The sequence below is a fragment of the Lampetra planeri genome, chromosome 43, assembly GCF_965212315.1.
Source record: "Lampetra planeri chromosome 43, kcLamPlan1.2.h2, whole genome shotgun sequence".
NCBI lineage: Eukaryota > Metazoa > Chordata > Hyperoartia > Petromyzontiformes > Petromyzontidae > Lampetra > Lampetra planeri.
This window is the reverse complement of record NC_136149.1, coordinates 5269169-5289731: the sequence shown is the minus strand read 5'-3', so window position 1 is coordinate 5289731 and position 20563 is coordinate 5269169. Positions and strand designations below refer to the sequence as shown.

The 20563-nt window shown below is 51.4% G+C and overlaps 1 protein-coding gene across 1 annotated transcript; it reads left to right on the top strand.

Moving 5' to 3' along the window:
* Positions 1-1113: 1113 nt before the first annotated feature.
* On the top strand, positions 1114-19738 carry LOC144732621 (nucleotide-binding oligomerization domain-containing protein 2-like). Its single transcript, XM_078614117.1, has 13 exons — positions 1114-1644; positions 4049-4289; positions 4876-5272; positions 5587-5698; positions 6756-8628; positions 8991-9074; positions 10626-10709; positions 11495-11578; positions 14629-14712; positions 16568-16651; positions 17302-17385; positions 17967-18050; positions 19222-19738. The coding sequence occupies exons 2-13, from the start codon at positions 4120-4122 to the stop codon at positions 19289-19291; spliced, it is 3210 nt and encodes a 1069-aa protein (XP_078470243.1). The 5' UTR covers positions 1114-1644; positions 4049-4119; the 3' UTR covers positions 19292-19738.
* Positions 19739-20563: the final 825 nt, after the last annotated feature.

The following is a 20563-nucleotide window of genomic DNA, read 5'->3' as shown; positions in this document are numbered from 1 at the left end:
AAATATGTTTTTTGAGGGGGGTGGTCGACAATTTTCGGAAACCTTTTATATCAACTATTTACCCCACACTTTCTCTAATTTTTTGGACTTTTGCAAGACTCTTATAATTATGTTGGTGGAGAAATGGACAAACGGCCCACCGTGCTTTCACAAATCCCTCACAAGCGCGCGCGGAGACTTTTATATATAAAGAAAAGATAATACAGTATAGTTGTTTTGCTTGTTTACACATCACACCGGCCACACGGACTCTTTTTTGTTCTTTCTGGGAGTGATTTTTTGTTGTTTTTGAGCAGCTTTGCGTTTATTGCAACAAAACCCTGGACCAGTTTCGACGTTCAATGTCTCATCAGTGGAGTCGGGCTTGCTTAAAAACCAATTCTGGCCAACTGGCAGGTTCAACTTGCAATATTCCTTAATGACCTACACTGTCCTCTTACATGTTTGTTTCGTGTTTCTTTTGTTATTTCTGTGATCATCCGCAAAATAAATCTAAATCAACTTCCAGATGTTGTTTTTATTTTTGATGGGGGGGGGGGGGTTAGATCGCGTGAATATGAATGTGTCGTTAAACCCGCCACCATTTAGTTACTGCTCAAGCACACGGGCCCGTTGTTGGAGAGTAGACCCACACAGCCTTTACAATCCGAGTACGACGTTTCGCTGGTGATTACCACCACCGGGATGGTGGCGGCTTTAACGACGCATTTATTTTCACGCGATCTAACCCACAATAATACAACAAAAACTACTTTATTATGGAGTAGCTTTACTACCCGGCTTCCACCAGGACTTGGATTCACCACGCCCGGTCGCCTTTGTCTCCCCAGTGGCGATGTTCACACACCACAACCGTTACTCAGTTGAGGCTGAGTCAACCTAGGGGAGGCCCAGGACCAGTTCTAATAATCGTCACCGGTGGTGGTCGTGAGCGGGAATCGAACTCGGGTCGCCGGGTTCGTAGCGCAGCGCGCTAACCACGACACGACAATGAGTTACGCTTCCACATGCCCGGGTCACGTGACAGATGGGACGTCACAGCTCACTTGCCGTGCAAAAAATATATGCATTATTGAGCTCCCCCTCCAAAAAAACAAAAGTGTATTTTAATAATTTGTGCATGGTGTACAGTCTGGAAAGTACCCACATGGCAAATTTCCAGTTTGTTGCATGTCGGGAAGTACGCTAAACATTTTGAACAGACACATAATCACAACTTTGCCTTTAATATCTATGGAGATAACATTGGTCGCGATAGCCCAATACAGTACTACTTACACTTCGCGTTTAACTTCGCTCTCTTCTCTCCAAATTCTCGGTGTTTGTCGCCACCACGCGGCCAATCTTGGACGGAGACGATCCGTCAAAAGTTTGCACTGCACGGACAAACAGCTGGGAAAGTGCGAGGCCGGCCAGCCCAGCCAAGTTTGTCTCAAACAGGAACCCGGAGAAGGAGCAGGAAGTTCTCTCTCTCTCTCTCCCCGTCTCAAGAAGTCACCGCCGTCTTTATCTCTCTCTCTCTGGAAAGCGCGGGCATCAGACCCCGAGACGTCTCTCTCGGCTCGCTCTCGCCGATTGAGACGACACACAAAGACGGCTTCTTCCCCTAACGAGCAGGAGACACGCGCAGTCCCTGCAAAATCGGTGGGTGATGCTGACCGGTGATGATCACTGTTGTTGGCTTGCTGATAACGCTGTTGCTGCTGAGGATGCTGATAATAACGACCCCCCCCCCCACCGAATATCACAGGCGCTAGGCTTTAAACGTGGCGAGTGGGTGGGTGGTGAAAGAACGGTGGTGGGGGGGACGTCAATCATTAACCGGACGTCGCCCGCTCAGCCAGACAACCTCCCCCACCCTCCACGACGTCGCGATAAATCGCGCAGAGAGCGGCCGTGGGTTTTAACGTCCGTCGCGGAGATGGAGCGACGAATTCGGCTGGTGAATCGAGAGACGGGCGGGCAGGCGGGGTGGGCAAGCGGCTCGACGTACGTTTGAACTTCTTTCGCACCGCACGTAGCCAAGCTGACCGGAGGTGCGTGTGGAAACGCAGTGGGGGTCAAGGGATGGAACGCGTCCGGGTTTGCGGAGATGGAGTGACGAATTCTCGTGCTAGTGCGTAGAGCGGCATTTCCGGGTGGATTGTATGAATACGTCACATTATCCAGACGTATCTACCGCCTTAATTTAAGGGGGTTTACAGCAGTTATACGCGAGATGGTAGTGGTGGGAATAAAGTGGCCATGGTTATGAAGAGTGAGAGGAGGCCTTCATCCAGCAGTGGATTGATCATGGCTGATGCAGGTGACAGAGTCGCGTGTTTCATGAATATTCGTGGCGTCTCTGTCAAACGCTTGTCGGGGCCGTGAGTGAATGAATGCAATTACAAATCTGACATTTTTTTATTTATTACTCTTTGGTTCTTTCGGTAAAGCCACGTAGGTATGAAATAAATCACAACGTTTCGGGCGCAACACAAGCGTCCGTCATCAGGTGGGAAAGCATGATCTGCTGCTGAAGCAGACTGTTTTAAAAGGTTTGAAATGGGTGTAGCAGCTTCTTGGTTCTTTCGGTAAAGTTCTACGTGACTTTACCGAAAGAACCAAGAAGATGAATCCCTGCAGTCACGAAAGCTTTAAATCGAAATGGGTGTAGCAGGTCGATTTTTGGGTGTAATAGGTCGATTTTTATTTGTTGTTTGCCGAAATGCCTGGCTGCTTGGGATGTCAATGGAATAATATCCGAGGCTCAGTGAGCAAAAACCCCAAGGCACCCTGACAGCACGGCTTCCATGGACGCTCACAGTAAACGACACCACATCCACACATGGTGGCTTCAGCAAGCATTCTGCCGTGTCGAACCTGGCCATCACTGGACAGAGACCCAGGGGGGGCCCGATCCATGTCCCTGTCTACGTGACTTTACAGAAAGACGCAAATAATATACTGTAGTTGGAGGAAAGTTTATCTTAAAGTTGCCGTCACACTCCTCTGTCCACCCGGCAACCAGCACGAATAGGTTCAACCACAGGTCGCTCGGCAGGTTTGTATGTGGCTGGGTGAAGTGTGGGTTACTCACAGATATTTCAAGACGTCTGATACCGTGGAAAGGTAGGCCAAGTGAAAATCACATAGCGGCTCTCAAGAGCAGCACGACTCGTCTTTTTCATTCCACGGCACCGCTTTCAAACTGGCACACTATTTTATCAATTTTTTATTTTACCAGGTAAAGCCCACTGGGCTATGTAGCTTTTTTCAGAAGCGACCTGGCCACAAATGATAGTTCAACGAAATTAGCTTGTGACGTGGACATGTATAGCAGCCAAATACTCTAAAACGCATATTTCTAAATGTTGAGGGAAAAATTGGAAGAAAAATCCACGTGACCACGGGCAGGGAGACACCGCAAACTCCAAATATACAGCAGGCGTCAGGGTCGGGATCGGACCCACAACCTCCTGTATACCAGGTGAGGTAGTTAACGTCTGGCCACTGTGGCGCTCCGGGGATGGGTGATAACGCGTGGTAGTTCACATATAATTCACGGTCCCTCACTTCTAATGATGGAGGAATTCAGGTGGAACTGCCAAACTCGGCGACACGAATTTGCTCAACTGTGTGGGTGTATGCGTGTCTCTATCTCCGCGTGTGTATCCATGTCCGTGTGTCTCTACGTGTCTCCGTGTTTGTGTTGCTGCGTGTCTCCGGGTTTGTCCCAACTGGGCACCCGCGACCGAGGGAGTTGAGAGGGCCTTGGGTGGGGGCCAAGGCCCTCTCAACTGTCTGCAGCCGTCAGCCCAATGATGAGGGGAGAGGGGGGAATGGTGGGAGGTGGGCGGAGGGTGCTTTAGGTTCTTTCCCGATTCCTAAAATACCGGGCTTCTGGGTATGCCATTGTACACCAATAACTTAGCACTGCTATAGTCTATAGCTCCATCTAAGGTAGAGATTATCGTTTTGTTTTAGCTATTTATTACGATTTGAATTCGAGCTGATTTTTTTGTTTGATGCGCTGCTATTTTTGTTCCCTGCCTCTCTTTAAATCCAGGGGTGCTCCCGCCCCCACCTTGATCCGCTTGGGGCCCTGATCTATTTGCTCGATTTGCCCGGTGGCCGGTGATGGCGGAGGGAGGAGCGGCGCAGGACCGGCCGAAGGCCTCATCCCTGCTCCTCCACCGCAGGGAGCGGCTCGTCCTGGCCATGGGCCCGCAGGTGGAGGGCCTCCTGGACGTCCTGTTCGCTCGCGACATCGTCTCCCTGGAGGAGAGAGAGAGCATCGTGTGCGGCAGGTAACCCTTATGCCCCACGGAATGGAAGATGCACTCTGGGGGGAGCTGTAGACCAAGGGGGCAAGGGCACAGGGACACGCGGTGGCGATGGAGCGACGATGTAAAGTCATGTGGAGGTGGATTATGAGCGTCACAGCGACGGTGTGGGGAGGCCTTCATCCAGCAGTGGCTAGACCGTGTCCGTTGATGGCCGTGGTGACAATGATTACTTTAGCTTGTGTAGGTCTATGGCTTGCGGTTCGAATTTTAGTAGGCCGCCCTGGTTAATACTGTCGTACAGGTGTATTTAACATAAAATTTGTTCCCTCTGCTTCACAGTAAAAAAAATCCTGTGGCTTCATTCAGAGAAGAGTAGTCGGCCATGGTGCGCCAACATCTTGGTCCAAATAAAAAAAAAAAATACTCGCAATTTACTCAATTGGGGAACACGGTAATCGTTGCCCTCTACTGCGATAAACTTTGCGGGACCCTCTTGGAAACAAAAGATTCTCGAGGCTTCGTGAGACTGAACAATGATAGCGGTGGAGGCCGCACCGCAGGCCGCACCGCAGGCCGCCTTCGTGAGCGTTCCATCGCGTTCTCCCAGGACGCCGTACGACGCGGCGCGCCAGCTGCTCTGCATCGTCAGCAGCAAGGGCGAGGACGCCGCCGCGGAGCTGGTGGGAGCGCTTGCGAGGGCGGCGCTCATCCAGGTGCCTCCAGGGTTCGAGCTCCGCACGGACCAAGCCGACGCCGACGCCACCACCAGCACCTGCTTCGCCACCGCCGCCGACGCCACCGCCGACAACGCCAACGCCGCGACGCTTGTCGCGGTGCCGTCGCCCCCCGACGGCGCCTTGGCTGCGATGCGGCTCCACCACCTGGCACTGGTGGACAAGCTGGACGATGTGGACGTACTGGCCGAGCAGCTGGTGCTGGACGGCGTCTTGAGTCACGAGGACCGGGACAGAGTGACGCTTCCGCAGCAGACGCGCCAGCAAAACGTGATTAGCGGCTTTTGAAGCGCGCCGGCAGGCCGCGTCCAGGCCTGATTCTCCAAATGTTTGCACGTTAATAATCCGAAAATCCGGAGCACGTACCTCGTGGCAACGTTTATAATAATTTACTTGTTTATCCAGGAAAGCCACACTGAGTCGCAGGACTCTCTTTCAGGAGGGTCCTGTTACATTTTACCGCACCTCTTATTCGCCCCGCACTGCCCGATTAGCGCAGTTGGCTAGGTACGGTGCGATCGTACGGTCCTTCGAGTTGACCCGTCGATGCGTGAATAGTGGCGCTGTGGTCTCTGTTCCCGCAGGTGAGGAAGCTGCTCAATCTGATTCACACGAAAGGGGAAGCCGCGGCGGCCGCGTTTCTCTGCTGCGTCGACGTGAAAGCGGTGGCCGAGAAGGACTACTTCCCTTCGCCCGGTGGGAAAACGACGCTCGATCGTCGTGCGATCTATTCGCCCAATCGCAGCATGGGGTGGTGAGGGCGGGGGTAACTTACCCTGGCACCTGTATCTTTGTAGTTTGCGGTGTCTCCCTGCCTGTGGCCATGTGGATTTTTCTCCGGTTCCTCCAGTTTTTCCCTCCACATTTATGACCAATATGATGTGTTTACAGTATTTAGCTATTCTAGATGTCAACGTGATAAGCCACTATGTTAGGCTATCATTTGTGGCCAGGTTGCTTCTGAAAAAGAGCTATAAAGCTCAGCGGGCTTTACCTGGTAAAATAAAAAATCGTTTTAGCCGTTAGAGATTCCACACCAGCGACGCCTGTCATTTCGACTCGTCACGAGCTGCAGACCGGCGGCCGATCGTGGCCATCGCAGATTTACGACGCCGTTCAGGTGAAAGTAAAAAAGAACGACAAGTTGCTGCGGGAAATCTTTTTTTAACTGCTGCCATTTTACGAGGGACGTCTCGGCGAGGCGGAAAAGTTGCGGCGAGCGGCTGCTGTAAAGGAGTAATTGTGCAAAGTGGCAGGGCTGTAAGAAGCAAACTGTTTGTTGTTTGTCTTGGGGACATGGCCCGTCAGTTCGCGAGTTCAACGCTTGTTGCAGAGGTCCACGGTTCGATTTTCGGCATGCCGCCCTGGTTAATCTTTCTTTATTATGACATTTATAAAAGCAGCTGACGAAATAATATAATCGTGTGTAGAGGAGTCTGGCAATTCATCCGATGGCATCAGGAGCCACTCGATGTACGGTGTCCGTACCGCCTGTGTAACCGAATACTGGGCGGTGTATGTATATTGAACTTCTTTCGCACGGTGCGAAAGAAGTTCAACATACACTCCTATCGTGTTTTTGTTGTTGTTGTAACGTTCTGACCTGCCCCTACTGGAAAAATTCATAGCTCATCGGATTCCTCCAGTATAAGTTCTGATTCTGATGAATTGCATGAACGACTCTGCATTATAAAAAGCATGTTTCCCATCCGGTAAACTACGTGCTAACGCATAAACGTGTTGTGGCGCGCAGTGGAGGCGTACAAGACCAAGCTGCGTCGGCACCACGAGGACGGCTCGCAGTCGCTGCAGATGTACAGCCACCTTGGCCACCTCGCCCTCGACGACATCTACACCGAGACGCAGCTGCACGCGCTGCCCACCGCGGCCGACGAGGAGCCCTTCGTGCTCACGCTGGACACGCTGCTGCCGCCGCCCCCGGCCGTGGCCGGCAACGGCGCCGACGCCGGCCGCCGCCCCGGGCCGCCCGGCAAGGACGTGGTCCTTCTGTCGGGCGACGCGGGCAGCGGCAAGAGCGTGCTGGTGCAGAAGCTGCGGCGGGAGTGGTCGAAGGGCGCGGCGTACGCCGAGTTCGAGTTCCTCTTCTCGTTCTCCTGCAGCCACCTGAACCACGTGAAGAAGGAGATCTGCCTGAGGGACCTGCTCTTCAACAACTGTTGCTGCCCGGACGCGTGCCCCGACAAGGTGTTCGAGTATGTGCTGAGACGCCCGGACAGGACGCTGCTCGTGTTCGACGCCATGGACGAGTTCCGGCGAGACATGGCGGGCGGCGGCGACGGCGACGTGGCGGTGTGCGCGTCTCCGGAGGGCGCCGCCCCCGCCTTCACGCTCGTCGCCAACGTCTTGCGGGGGAACCTGCTCAAGGGCGCGAAGAAGGTCGTGACGTCGCGAACCAACTCGGATGTGAAGGTCATGCTGGAGACGCACGTCGGGCGGAACGTCGTCGCCTCGGGCTTCTCCAAGGATGCCGTCATGGCGTACCTTTCCAAGCGGCGCGAGGGCGCCGCCAGCCGGGCCACGGAGCAGCTGCTCAAGTCCGACCCGAATATCTACAGCCTCTGCCAAATCCCGCTCTACTGCTGGATCGTGTCGCAGTGCCACGGTCTGCTCCGGCAGCCGCAGCCGCAGCCGCCGCAACACCAGGCGGCGCCGGCGGGGGCCCCAGACTCGTCGCTGACGATCACCGAGATTTACCTGAGCATGCTCGAGGTGTGCTTGTGTCACAGCCGGCCGCAGCGGGACCGCGAGGCCGTCTTCGGCGCCTCCCTGCCGCTGCTGCTCAAGCTGGGCAGCCTCGCCCAGAAGGCGCTGCTGGAGTCGGAGACCTCGTTCTCGTCGTCGCGCCTCAAGGAGCACGGCCTCACGGAGGAGGACCTCGCGTACGGCTTCCTCATCAAGTCGCAGAGCTACCGCGGCTTCGGCACGGAGGACGTGTTCGTGTTCATGCACGTCACCTTCCAGGCTTTCTTCGCCGCGCTCCTCCTGGTGCTGAGCGCCGACCGAAGCGCGCGCGACGTGCTCGGGCACTTCCCCAACTTCTCGCGAGCGACTCCGTGGCGGAGGCTGGCGCCGGCGTGCGTGGTCGGTTGGCAGCGGCGGAACCAGTGCCGCAAGCTCATCGACTCAGAGAAGAGCAACCTGCAGTTGGTGTCGCAGTTCCTCAGCGGCCTCCTGTCTGAGCGGCACTCCGCGACGCTGTTGAAGATGGTGGACCGCGGCGGCGGCGCCTTCAAGCGGAAGCGCGGGGCGCTGCGCGCGCACCTGCGCCGGTGCCTGCGCGTTCACCTGGAGGATCTTGCGGCGAGCGTCCGACTGACGCGCCGCGACATGGCCAGCTATCGTGGCCACTTGACGTGCGACTTCCTGTGGGTGGTGTGCTGCGCCCACGAGTTTGGCGACGAGGCGGTGGCGCGGCGGCTGGCGCGCGACGTGCCGAGCTTCGTGAAGCTGAACTACGCGTTGGTGGGGCCGGCGCACTGCACGCACCTGGCTTTCGTGCTGCGGCACGCCAGGTCGGCCGTGTCGGCCGAGCTCGACAACAACCACATCGAGGACCTGGGCTTGCACCAACTGCTGCCGTGCCTGCACAAGCTGGACCAGCTGCGGTGGGCGCGCGGTGTACACGCTCGCGGGAAATATTTATTTTTTATCCCCCTCCCAAATTCTCATTTGTTATCCTACCCCCAAGACTCGGATTAGCACGGTTGTCTACGTACCGTTCAACGTGCATGCAAATGGTTTTCCGACTTGTTTAGAATGTTAGGCCAGTGTGTGCATCCTGGTCAAAATTTTAACAAATGACTCAAAACCTCATTGAGAAACACATAGCAATCGTTGCCCCCCCCACTCCCCACTGCGAAAACGTTTCCTTGCCGAGTCTCCGGACTCTGCAAGGCTTTCCTGGGTAATCAATTTCCACGCTTACCCCCGCCCGCCTCTTTCCGTCCCTTCTTCATTTGTATTCCAGAGTGAGCAGTAACCGGATAACGGACGACGGCATCCGCGTCCTGCTGCCGGAGTTGATGAAGCACAACACCTTGAAGTACCTTGGGTAAGCGGCCCTCCACCACACGGCCTGCCGTGCAAACGAGGGGGACTGTCCCGACTTCAGCCGCCGTGTTTAGTTGTGATAAACAACAACAACAACAACAAAAACGTCTAGCCCTGCGATTGCTTGCTCACGCCACTGCTGGCGGAAAGGGACCACTGCCAGTGTTGGTCACGATTCGGACACAACGATACAACGGCGGTGTTTAAACCTGCCTCGGCACACGCCGATTCTCTCTTGCTTTACTTCTCTGCATTAGCTTTTCTCACTGTCTTCTTAGTGTTTCCTCCGCTTGGCCTGCGATGTGCGGAGCCTCGAGTACTTTGTCATTGAAAGGGGCTTTATAAATGCAGCTTATTACTATTGTTTTTACTTGACCTACGAATCCATTCTGGGTATATGTCTTGGAAGAAGTGGGAGGAATCACCATTTACCTCACCACACGCGAACTGGCGATCAACTGTGGTCAACGGCGGCGAGATGTTAACTACCTCACCTGGTATACAGGAGGTCCTATTCTCCCCGTGATCGTGTGGAATTTTATCCAGGTCCTCCGGTTTTTCCCTCCACATTTTGTAACATGCGTTCAGAGTATTTGGCTGCTATAAATTTCTACAAGACGATAAGCCACTTCGTTGAGCTATCATTTGTGGCCAGGTCGCTTCTAAAAAAGAGCTATACAGCTCAGTGGGCATTACCCTCAGGCCTACACCTTTGCAGCGACAGCACCGCCGCTACAAGGACATTAAAGCAACTGAAGGGCAATTGTCACCGGCAACGGATTTACTGTGAGCAGCTAAAGCAACTTTGTATGACTGTCGCATGCGGGAGGTGTGTCTAATCAATGAAAACGAGTTTTTTGTTTAAGTGATGATCAATTATATGGTCTACAGACCACACAACCAAGTCACGTGGTGCCTATCCGTCATCTGATTGGAAGTCGCCAACCAACCGGCAGCTGCGATCAGATTGTAGTCCAGATTTAGGCAACAGGATTATGGTGCGGCGACCGTTGCCCGGTGATTGTTGCCGGCAACGGTCGCCCTCCTGTTGATGCAGCGTCTCGTTCTCGCACAGAGCAAGTGCACGGGGTGGAAATCTTGCGGATGCTGAACGCCATCTCGGAATTGACCCGGGGGGATTGAGACTGCGAGCCAGCGGAGGGATTGAGGCGTCAATGAGCGTAAACCGTCATGTGAACTCCGGTCATCCTCGCAGCAGCAGCAGCAGCAGCAGCTCTTGGCTGGCCATCTAACAAAGACAGTGGTCACTGCATCGCATGCTTTTAGATGCGCTTCTGTGGCCGTCTGGAACGCTCTTCCTTCTGATATTAGGAAATCACTTGGAGCTATGCACTTTTAAATGCACATTGGAAAGTAATTTTTTTACAGCTGCTTTTTGTGTTGAGGTTGTTGTCCTTCCCCCCGCACCTCCGATTAGCACGGTTGGCTACGTATGGTGCGAAAGAAGTTCAACGTATGTACGTCTAGCGTCGGGCATTTTGCGTTGACGTCTTGCCTCGAAGTGAGTGTAACTTTTTTTTTCCACTGGCAGGCTCTTTAAGAACAGCTTGACGGACGTCATCGCGCCCGACCTGGCGAAGTTCATCGAGAAGAGCAGCACCATTGAGCAACTCAAGTGAGAGACCCCCGGTGGATATGGTTGGCACGTGATGGGAACTCTCCGTTGAACACCTTGGGGGTCTTTGGTTGTCATCATCAGCCAACAGTGTGATCATTGTTAATAGTGGGTCTCTCCCCCCCCCACTCCCCTGAACGTTGTGTTCCTTCGAGTCATCTCAGCCTCCCTAACCCGCTAACCCAACCTGTAACCCCACACCCCTAACACCTCCCCCCGATCCTTATAACCTCTTCCCTTTTTCTCTAAATCGTAAATCTTGCGTCGGCAGGTTCTTCCGGAGAATTGTGTCCTCTCCGGCTGCTTCTCTCTCGTTTTTGTTGAATGTACATATACAGTGCGTGTGTATGTATACACACGCACACACATTTGCACACTGTATCTTAAAGAGCTACCGGGAGTGGTGAAAAGCAGCGGTTTGTTTGGCAGACGCAGCGACTGCATTGACCGCGACGCCTCTCTCTGTTTGTGTGCCCCCCAGCGCAAAGCCGTCCCTAGGGTATGGAGAATCGGGGCGACCGCCCCGGACCCCGCGCATTGGGGGGGAGGGTGCTTTCGGTGGCGGGAGGGGCGGTTTGGGTGCGGGGGGGGGGCACGCTTTGGGTGGAGGGGGTGCCTCGCTTTGACATCACGGTGTCAGATGTAATAATTTTTTAGTTTTAAGGGGTTGGGGGGGGGCACGTGGTGTGATTTTCCCCCATACCCCGCTCCCTCTCCCGCCCCCCCCTATCGACAGCCCTGACTCGCTGCTTGTCGCCTGTGACCCCCCTTCACCCCCCCCTCAGGCTCGGCGGGAATGAGTTCACGGGCGCAGGCGCCGTGCTGCTGGCAGATGCGCTGAAGCGCAACCGCTCTGTCAAGATCGTCGGGTAAACTTTGTTTGTCATTTAGATCTCTGTCGCCCGCGGTTTCAACAGAAAAAGGCCGCCAACCAAACAATGAACCAGTTGCTCGTGTGTGTGTGTGTGAGGTGTGTGTGTGAGGTGTGTGTGTGAGGTGTGTGTGGTGTGTGAGGTGTGTGTGTGTGAGGTGTGTGTGTGAGGTGTGTGTGTGTGAGGTGTGTGTGAGGTGTGTGAGAGAGTGTGTGTGAGGTGTGTGTGTGTATGGTGTGTGTGTGAGAGTGTGTGTGTATGAGAGTGTGTGTGAGGTGTGTGTGTGGTGTGTGTGTCAGAGTGTGTGTGTGAGGTGTGTGAGAGTGTGTGAGGTGTGTGTGAGAGAGTGTGTGTGTGAGGTGTGTGTGAGAGTGTGGTGTGTGTCAGAGTGTGTGAGGTGTGTGTGTGAGATGTGTGTGTGTGTCAGTGTGTGTGTGTGAGGTGTGTATGTGAGGTGTGTGTGAGGTGTGTGTGAGAGTGTGTGTGTGTGAGGTGTGTGTGTGTGAGGTGTGTATGTGAGGTGTGTGTGAGGTGTGTGTGAGGGGTGTGTATAAGGGTGTGTGAGAGTGTGTGTGTGTGAGAGTGTGTGTGTGTGTGAGGTGTGTATGTGAGGTGTGAGGTGCGTGTGAGGTGTGTGTGTGAGGTGTGTGTGAGGTGTGTGTGTGTGAGGTGTGTGTCAGAGTGTGTGTGTCAGGTGTGTGTGTGAGGTGTGTGTGTGATTTTGGGGGAGCGGTAGTGTAGTGGTGAGTGCTACGCTGTGCTATGAACCCGGCGACCCGGGTTCGATTCCCGCTCACGGCCAACACCAGTGTGACGATTATCTGAACCGGTCCCGGGCCTCCATCTAGGTCGACTCAGCCTCAAATGAGTACCTGGTGCGGTGTGTAAAAACATCGCCACTGGGGAGACAAAGGCGGCCAGGCATGGTGTTGGCCACCCACCCCCTCGTGTGCCAGTGCTGGCCTTTATAGGTGCTCGTTAACAGCACTTGCCCCTACAGTCTGTTGAGGCTATACGGGGGGTCTTTGTATTTGTGTCGTGCTGGTGAGGTGAGGACAGGCGGGAGGGGGGCGGCGGGGAGACACCGTCTAAAATAATTAAATAAACTGGGCAGAAACGAGGCCGGGGATTGGCGGAGGACTGGAGGAGTGATTTGATAACTGTGGGATATGGGGATATGGGGGAATGAGGGGGGGGTTTAAGGGGGGGTTATGAGAGAGGGGGGTTATGGGGTCTAAGTGTGGGGGCCATGAGGGGGGGGGGTTTAAGGGGGGGCGGTATGAGAGAGGGGGGTTACGGGATATAACTGTGGGATATGGAGTATGAGGGGGGGTTTAAGGTTTGGGGGGTTATGAGAGAGAGGGGTTATGGGGTATAAGTGTGGGATTTGGGGTATGAGTGGATATTAGGTAAAAGGGGGGGCGGGGGGGCGGGGCTCCGGAATAGAAGGTTTCCTGCGCGTACGGATGTTTGTTAATGTTTTGTGAGGAATTTCAACAAAGTCCTAAGTGGAAGATCGCCTCGTGGGGACTCGGGCACACTTGCGTGTTGTGTTCTGTCATCGGAGAACTGCCATCCAGAATCAGAATATGTATTGATACAGGAGGAATCCGAAGAGCTATGAAGCTCTTTTTCGCAGATGTCCGATAGGGGCACGGGGTCAAAACGTTACAATAACAGACAATACAAAATTTCCAGGACACGTTTTATTTCTGACAAACAGCTGCTGAGCACACGGGGCCCAAAGGCCTAAAACATCAAGTGGACAGCAAACAAGCAACACTGTTAGAGGTGTAATAGAGTTATTTAACACGGTTTAACACGTACGCTTTCGCGACCAATATTATCACACGTTTTCTATTAACTCACTCTGTCTGTTGTTGTTGTCATTGTATCCTCAAATCTTGTATCTCAATTTTAACCCACTTCCCAATGTGGTATCGACTGCAAACTTGGTATGCTTGTGTCATACTGATGACAATACTATATTCTATCATAAAAATAAAATACAAATATTTTAAAATTATTTTTTATATGTTATGTTTCGGCTTGGGTCTCATTGTTCACGCTCAACTAACGTTGGCTGTAAATCACCACGGTCCCTTACGTTATGGCAAGCCTCGGGGCCACTTCCTGGAGATGTGCAGTTCTTCCATTACTAGTAGGGTACATTTCATTAAAGCGTGTTTTTAAAAAAGTAAAAAAAAAAATATTTCTTATCTTTTACTCTCCAACACACCGGTGTGCTGTACTCGTAATGGATTGTCATATTCTGTTTACGTGACAAACCTTACTAATTGACTGTCGGGTGGTGGCGGGTTGAACGACACATTTATATTTACGAGATCCAACCCCAAAAAAAAAAAACCTCTTATGGAGTTATTAACACGCTTCTTGAATTGACAGCTTCCATTCAGATCGCGGGCAGACATCGTCACGTGACTTCCCGACGTTGCGTGCTCTCTCGACCAATCACTTATCGCCAACGTCAAAGTTCAACAAACTCTGCGTTCATTGGCCAGACACAACTCAGTCGCTCTTCTGCCATCATCTTACCAAGTTGCCATAGTTGCTCACAGTAAATGCGTTGCCGGTGAGATAGCCCTAAAGATTCCCCGAATGTATCTTGGCCTTGGGGTAGGGCTGTGGGTGGAGTGGTTGATCTAAGAAATCTTGAGTTAAATTCCTGGCCATGGCGAACATTGTTGGCGAGCGATATCCGAATCGGTCGTGTGTCTCCCCCCTTTGCCAAACCCGCACTGACCGGCAGTGGATTGATAAAGGACTGCAAGTGTCATTTTCTTTCATCGCAGCTTTAACGGCCACCAGTGGTTCTGCCACTTGGAGTTTGTGTCTTCATGATCGCCTATTGTCAATCTACTGCTGGATGAGGGCCACCCCAGACTATCTCCATCCCTCTCGATTGTGCAATATAAATCACCCAGCACCTGCATGTCAAGCGATTTCTTTGTAATATATAACAAAAAATCAGGTTTTAGCGAGCTGCGCGTAACCACTGCGGTTCTGTGTGTCGCTCTGTCCCCCAGTTTGTGGGGCAACGCAATCGGCGACCGGGGGGCTGTGGCGTTCGCAGAGGTGCTGGAGCAAAATACGCCGCTCACCTGGCTCAGGTACCCGCGCCGTCCACCTCTGTTCCCACTGCGTCATCTCACCTTGTCCGTAGCTAATAATGACGTCCTGTTTTGTTAGTACTTCGTTTTATTTGCTGCGAGTCTCGGTCCAGTGGACTTCACCCCTTTCCCGTTCCGATGACGTACGTGGGATGTATGTGTACGTCATCGGAATGGAAACGGAAGAAAAACTAAAATAAAATAACTTTATTTGTACCGGGGCTCCCACAAGGCTATGCGGGAGGACGCGTGCCACAGTTTGACGCCATCTATCGTAGAGTGCGGTCGTGTCGCTACAGTTCTCTGCGGCGAGTACAATGTCTTTAAAAACAACGGCGCTATGCCTCTCGAAATAAAATGAAGGCTGAGCCGGTTGCGCGTTCCGAGATTCATCGGTGAACGTGACACCCACCCTGCAACCTGCAGACGTCTTGGAATGGAAAAGGGTTAACCTGCCGAAAACTGGGTGGGTTGCTGGCTTATATTTCTACGTATGCAGTTAATTAGACAACAACACAAGAGTTGCATACATAAAGTGTCTTCCTCACTTATTCGTTTGTTCCATTGCTTAAGGTTTATACATTCGTGTCGAAGTTGGTGAGAGAGCCAGCGGATGGTTTCAGGAGTAGCCTCGTGGTAAATAGTTGCAATTCTAACACGTAGGCTTTCTCGACCAATATTATTCATTGATAAAGGTTTTTTGGGTTAGAAGTATAAATGTGCCGAAACCCTCCACCACCCGACACGGCCAATCAGTAATGGCTTTGTCACGTAAACAAAACGACAAATAGTTACTACTTCAGCCCACCGGCGTGTTGAAGAGTGAATCCACAACATTTACAATTTGAGTACGACGTTTCACTGGCAATTACATCCAGCATCATCGGGCGATTTGCCAGAATAGTGAAGCCATCCACCTGCTTCCAGTCTTAAATAGTGCAGGACAACGTGATATACATAAACAGACTAACAGACTCATAGACCCATATATAAACCCATTGGTGAATAATTATAATTAGGCAGTGACGTTACTGCTTGAGATATTGACTCGTGGTAATTCATAGACTTACACAAAGATCCCCCGTGTAGCCTAAACAGACTGTTGGGGCAAGTGCTGTTAGCGAGTATCACTTATAAAGGCCGGCACGGCACACGAGGGGGGTGGGTGGCCAGTACCTCGCTCGGCCGCCTTTGTCTCCCCAGTGGCGATGTTTACACGCTGCACCAGGTACTCATTTGAGACTGAGTAGACCTGGGGGAGGCCCAACACCGGTTCAGATATTCGTCACCGATGTTGGTCGTGAGCGGGCATGGAACTCTGGTCGCTGGGTTTTCGTAGCGCTGCACCAGAACCGCTACACCATACACACAGACTCGCACACACCTAATGAATGTCTGAAAATCTTCGAGCAAATGATTTAAGGGGGCGACGGTGTTACTATGTGGCCCATGGGCTGAGAATGGTGGCCGCAGTCGCACTGGGAGCTACTCTTAATTGTCCATCGGTGTAGGAGGAGATAGCCGCACCTGCCGTTTGATGTTCCGATGCGGCTCAATATAGACCATTCTTTACGGGGCAATTTGAAAGAAAAACAAGGTTCTATTTCATTGACAGTCGCTGCTCCTCCCGCTGCTCAGAGCGCAGGTTCAGCAGGGGTTGGAGAACTGTGGTCACACCTGGGTTGGAGCTGCAAGTTCCTCCAAGTTGATTTTGTTCAAGCTAGATGAGAACTCAAACGACCAGGATGAGTCTCACCTGCAGCAGTTGCATCGGCCACTCACCCGGTTGAACAAATTGAACGTGAACCTTGAATTTCTGCTGTTAATGTGTCTGTGTGTGTCCCCTGTGCAACAGCCTGGTGGGCAATGGCATTGGCAATGAAGGCGTCAGACGACTGTCTGAGGCTCTCCTCAAGAACTCCACCCTGCAGGATCTCTGGTTGGTGTGCAGGACTTGCCGTATTTTACCTGGGATACGTGTGATGGCTCTCATCTGAATAAGCACCTTTGCCAGGATGAGAATTGTTTTTACTTTCGAGTATAGCGAGTGTTGAAAAAAAATTGTGCAGTAATTAGCACGTTGTGAAATTAACCGAGATACCCTGGTCCGATGTTCCAGATTTGTAACACATTGTACTAACCATTGCGTTAAACCACTCCCCAACATATTCGAATTGAGCAGAGCCAATTCTCACGGGCACTAGTTGAAGCGTGTGTCGTAACCATGCGAACGATGCTGAACTGATTCATCAATGGCGCGTCTATCCAATTCACGTCTATCCCATTGACACGTATATCCCATTGACACGTATATCCCATTGACACGTCTACCCAATTAACCAATTCTCACAGGCACGATATGAAGGACGTGCTGTGACCGTACGAACGACGTTGAAATTATGCATCATTAACGAGCCTATCCAATTGACCATTTCTCACAGGCACGATTTGAAGCACCCTAAGAACGACGTTGAACTGATGCACCGTTGACACCGTCTGTCCACCACCAAATCCTGGTGTCCTTTCCCCAGCGAGCGGCGTTCCAGAGTTCCGTGCCGAGCGATTTCATTTTGTGTCCGGTCGAGGCAGGCTCGGGGAGAACTCCCTGACGGACGAGGAGGCCTTCATCCTCGCCGACGCCATCCGTGGAAAAATGCACCTCGAGCAGCTGTGGTGAGGATGCCGCCCCTGTGCGTGAATCCCTTTTAAATATTTAAACGAGGCCTTGGGGCCAGAGTGCAGAACGACGTAAGGTGTCTAAGCCCTTTCCCGTTCCAGTGACATGCGTACGTTGTAACATTTTATTTCGATTCCATTCCGATGACGTACGTGTAAGTCATTGGAATGGCACAAGGCCATGAGGGAGGGCGTGCACACAGTTTGCTTCCAGAAGCAGATGGATGGCTTCACTATTCTGACAAATTGCCCGAAGATGCTGGATGTAATTACCAGCGAAACGTCGTACTCAAATCCTAAATGTTGTGGATTCACTCTTGAAATACACCGGTGGGCTAAAGAAGTAACTAATTGGCGTTTTGTAAACGTGACACATTTTTTACTGATTGGCCGTGTCGGATGGTGGAGGGTTGCGACACATTTATAATAACGAGATCTAACCCAAAAACATTTATTATGAATACTACTGGTCGGTGATTTCGATGAACGGTTATTTCGGCTAACAGTAGTTTTCGTGGAACGGATTAAAAATAACGTTAACCGAAGAGCGACTGTAATGTGTTCATCTCCCCGTTTAGGTTGAACAAAAATAAATTTACCGTGCTCGGCGCCGAGGCCATCGCTTCTGCCCTCAAAGACAACACCTGCTTGAAGTGTGTCGTGTGAGTAGACATTTAAATGTGGTCATCATCACCATCGTGCAACTCCTTGATTTGCAACTATGTCTCTGTCAATCGTACGATAAAAAAAAGCTTTATGAAACGTTTTCTTTTACCAGGTCAGACCCACTGAGCGATATAGTTCTTTTTCAGATACGATCTGGGCCACAAATGATATCTCATAAGTGGCTTATCATGTGGGAATTTATCACAGCCAAATACTCTAAGCGTGTGTTTGTAAATGTGGAGGGCAAAACCGGAAGACCCGGAGAAAAATAAACGCGACCACGGGAATAACATGCAAACTCCAAATATTTAAGTGTCAGGGTCGGCATCAAACCCACGACCTCCTCCTGTATATCGATTTAAAGCTTTCGTGACTGCAGGGATTCATCTTATTGGTTCTTTCGGTAAAGTCACGTAGAAGGGAAATAATAAAATAATAAAAATAAAACATAATAAAATACAATTCTCACGACGTTTCGGCCACAACGCAAGCAGCCGTCCTCAGGTGAAGAACAGGTCTGTCGGAAAGACGTCTTTCCCTTCTACGTGACTTTACCGAAACAACCAAGAAGATGACTCCTCCTGTATACCTAGCGAGGTAGTTTACATCTTGCCACCTTGGTGCCCCATCACCATCTGACAGGACCCCCAATACAAAGGAAGTTACTCACGGCTCTGTGCTTGGCCCTATCCAGTTTTCTCTGTACGTCCTTAAAGACCCTGCACTCGCTCTGTGCAATATTGGCCTTCACATGGCTTTGTCTTGTTGTTGTTGCTGCTGTGTTCGTACGCCGCGGATCTCCATTGTAAAATAGCCGGACATCTGGCTAAATGGGATCATCCGTGTAACAAATGAAATAAACAAAACAAAAATATCAGTCATGTTCAATCCACTGCTGGGTGAAGGCCCCCCCCCCCACCCTAAACCACCACCACCTCTCGCGATACTGCGATGTCATAATAAATACGTAGTAAATTAACCATAGGGCATTCCCATGGCATGGTACATATATGCGTAAATGTCCAAAGTTATACATTTGCCGTTCGTATACAATAATGCTGCGGTGTTATAGAAGACGTGTCTGTGTGTATTCTTACGAAACATTTATTTCTGTACGTCTTCTCGCGCATGTTAAAGCAACCGGTAACGTTTTGCCTCTCGTTACAGGCTGAGGGATAATGATATCCCTTACGACGAATATGTGAAGATCCAAGATAAAGACAGCAGAATAGAGTAGTAACGCAGACCACTTGTTGACATTTTGTTACATTGAAATTCAAATTGCGACAAATGCCGGCGGCAGCTGTTTACGAGTTTTGCCGGACGTCAGTGTCATCTGTTGACACCCAAGCGGGGGTGAATGCACTTTTTGTTTTTACACTAACTCAGCTTGCACTAAGAAGACGTACAAGACCAAAGCCATAGCCACTCGTTTGTGCCAAACGGACTCCTAAATCGGTGCTTTACTTTTTTTTTGTTACGTACGCGTGACAGAACTTTTTTTAAGACGTTTTAAAATGAATTTGCGTGAACTCACGATGACGGAGGAGGAGACGTGGCGTTCGTAATGTTCAGCCGATACTTGTTACACAGACACGGAGGGGAAAAGTTACTTCCATCTCCCCCCATTCCTCTCTCCTCCCAGCAGTATAAGGGGCCGTCCATAAATGACGTCATGCACCTGGGGGGGGGGAGGGGTCAGACATTTGTGACGATGTGTGACGAGGGGGGGGGGGGGGGTGAGAAATGTGACGTCACATCAAAATGCGCAACTTTAAATAAATATAGACAACACGTTCTACTTAATTAAATAGACTTTTTTTTATAAATGTTTTCTTCTACAACATGACAATAGTTTAAAGCGATTTGAAGCATGTTTCTTTTTTTTTGGGGGGGGGGGGCAGAGCTTTGTGACGTCATATTTGAGGCGGGGTCTGACTTTTTGTGACGCCGTGTGACGAGGGGGGGGGTCAAAAATCGTCCAAAAGCGCGTGACGTCATTTATGGACGGCCCCTAAGTCGATAACAACACAGTCGTATGGTTAAGGTTGGCCTCAGGTGAGGTAAAGTGTTGGTTATTCCACCTTCATTCAACACGTTACCCAGTGAGGAAGAGTAGGCCAAAACACCCTCTAGATGGGCTGTTTCGTGGCGGCTCTTCGGCCAGCAATGACACGAGCAAAGAATTGCGGGGCTGCACCTCTTCCTTTTACAGGTGCACCCCGATATGAGTTACTTCGATTAACGATGGTTCGTTATTAGGTTTGCCATAAATTATGTTTCGGTGGGGAAAAAAATCTAACTACAAACTTATAGTAAATGCACGTTATGTGCATGCGTGCCTTTTTATACTGTCCTAGGCCATGTGTGACTGGTCGCTGCGTTTTGTAGCCTCGCCCCTTGACAGCCGTGTTGAAAAGAGCTTCATAGCTCATCGGATTCCTGCAGTATAAACACAGATTCTGATAAGCCACGCACACCAAGCTCCTGTACCTTCCACCACACTTCA

Bases quoted from the DNA above. Each gene is read 5' to 3' on its own strand.
- LOC144732621 (XM_078614117.1), top strand. From the start codon at position 4,120: ATGGCGGAGGGAGGAGCGGCGCAGGACCGGCCGAAGGCCTCATCCCTG. The intron at 4,290-4,875 runs GTAACCCTTATG...GCGTTCTCCCAG, and splicing joins GAGAGCATCGTGTGCGGCAG to GACGCCGTACGACGCGGCGC. The intron at 14,713-16,567 runs GTACCCGCGCCG...CCTGTGCAACAG, and splicing joins ACGCCGCTCACCTGGCTCAG to CCTGGTGGGCAATGGCATTG.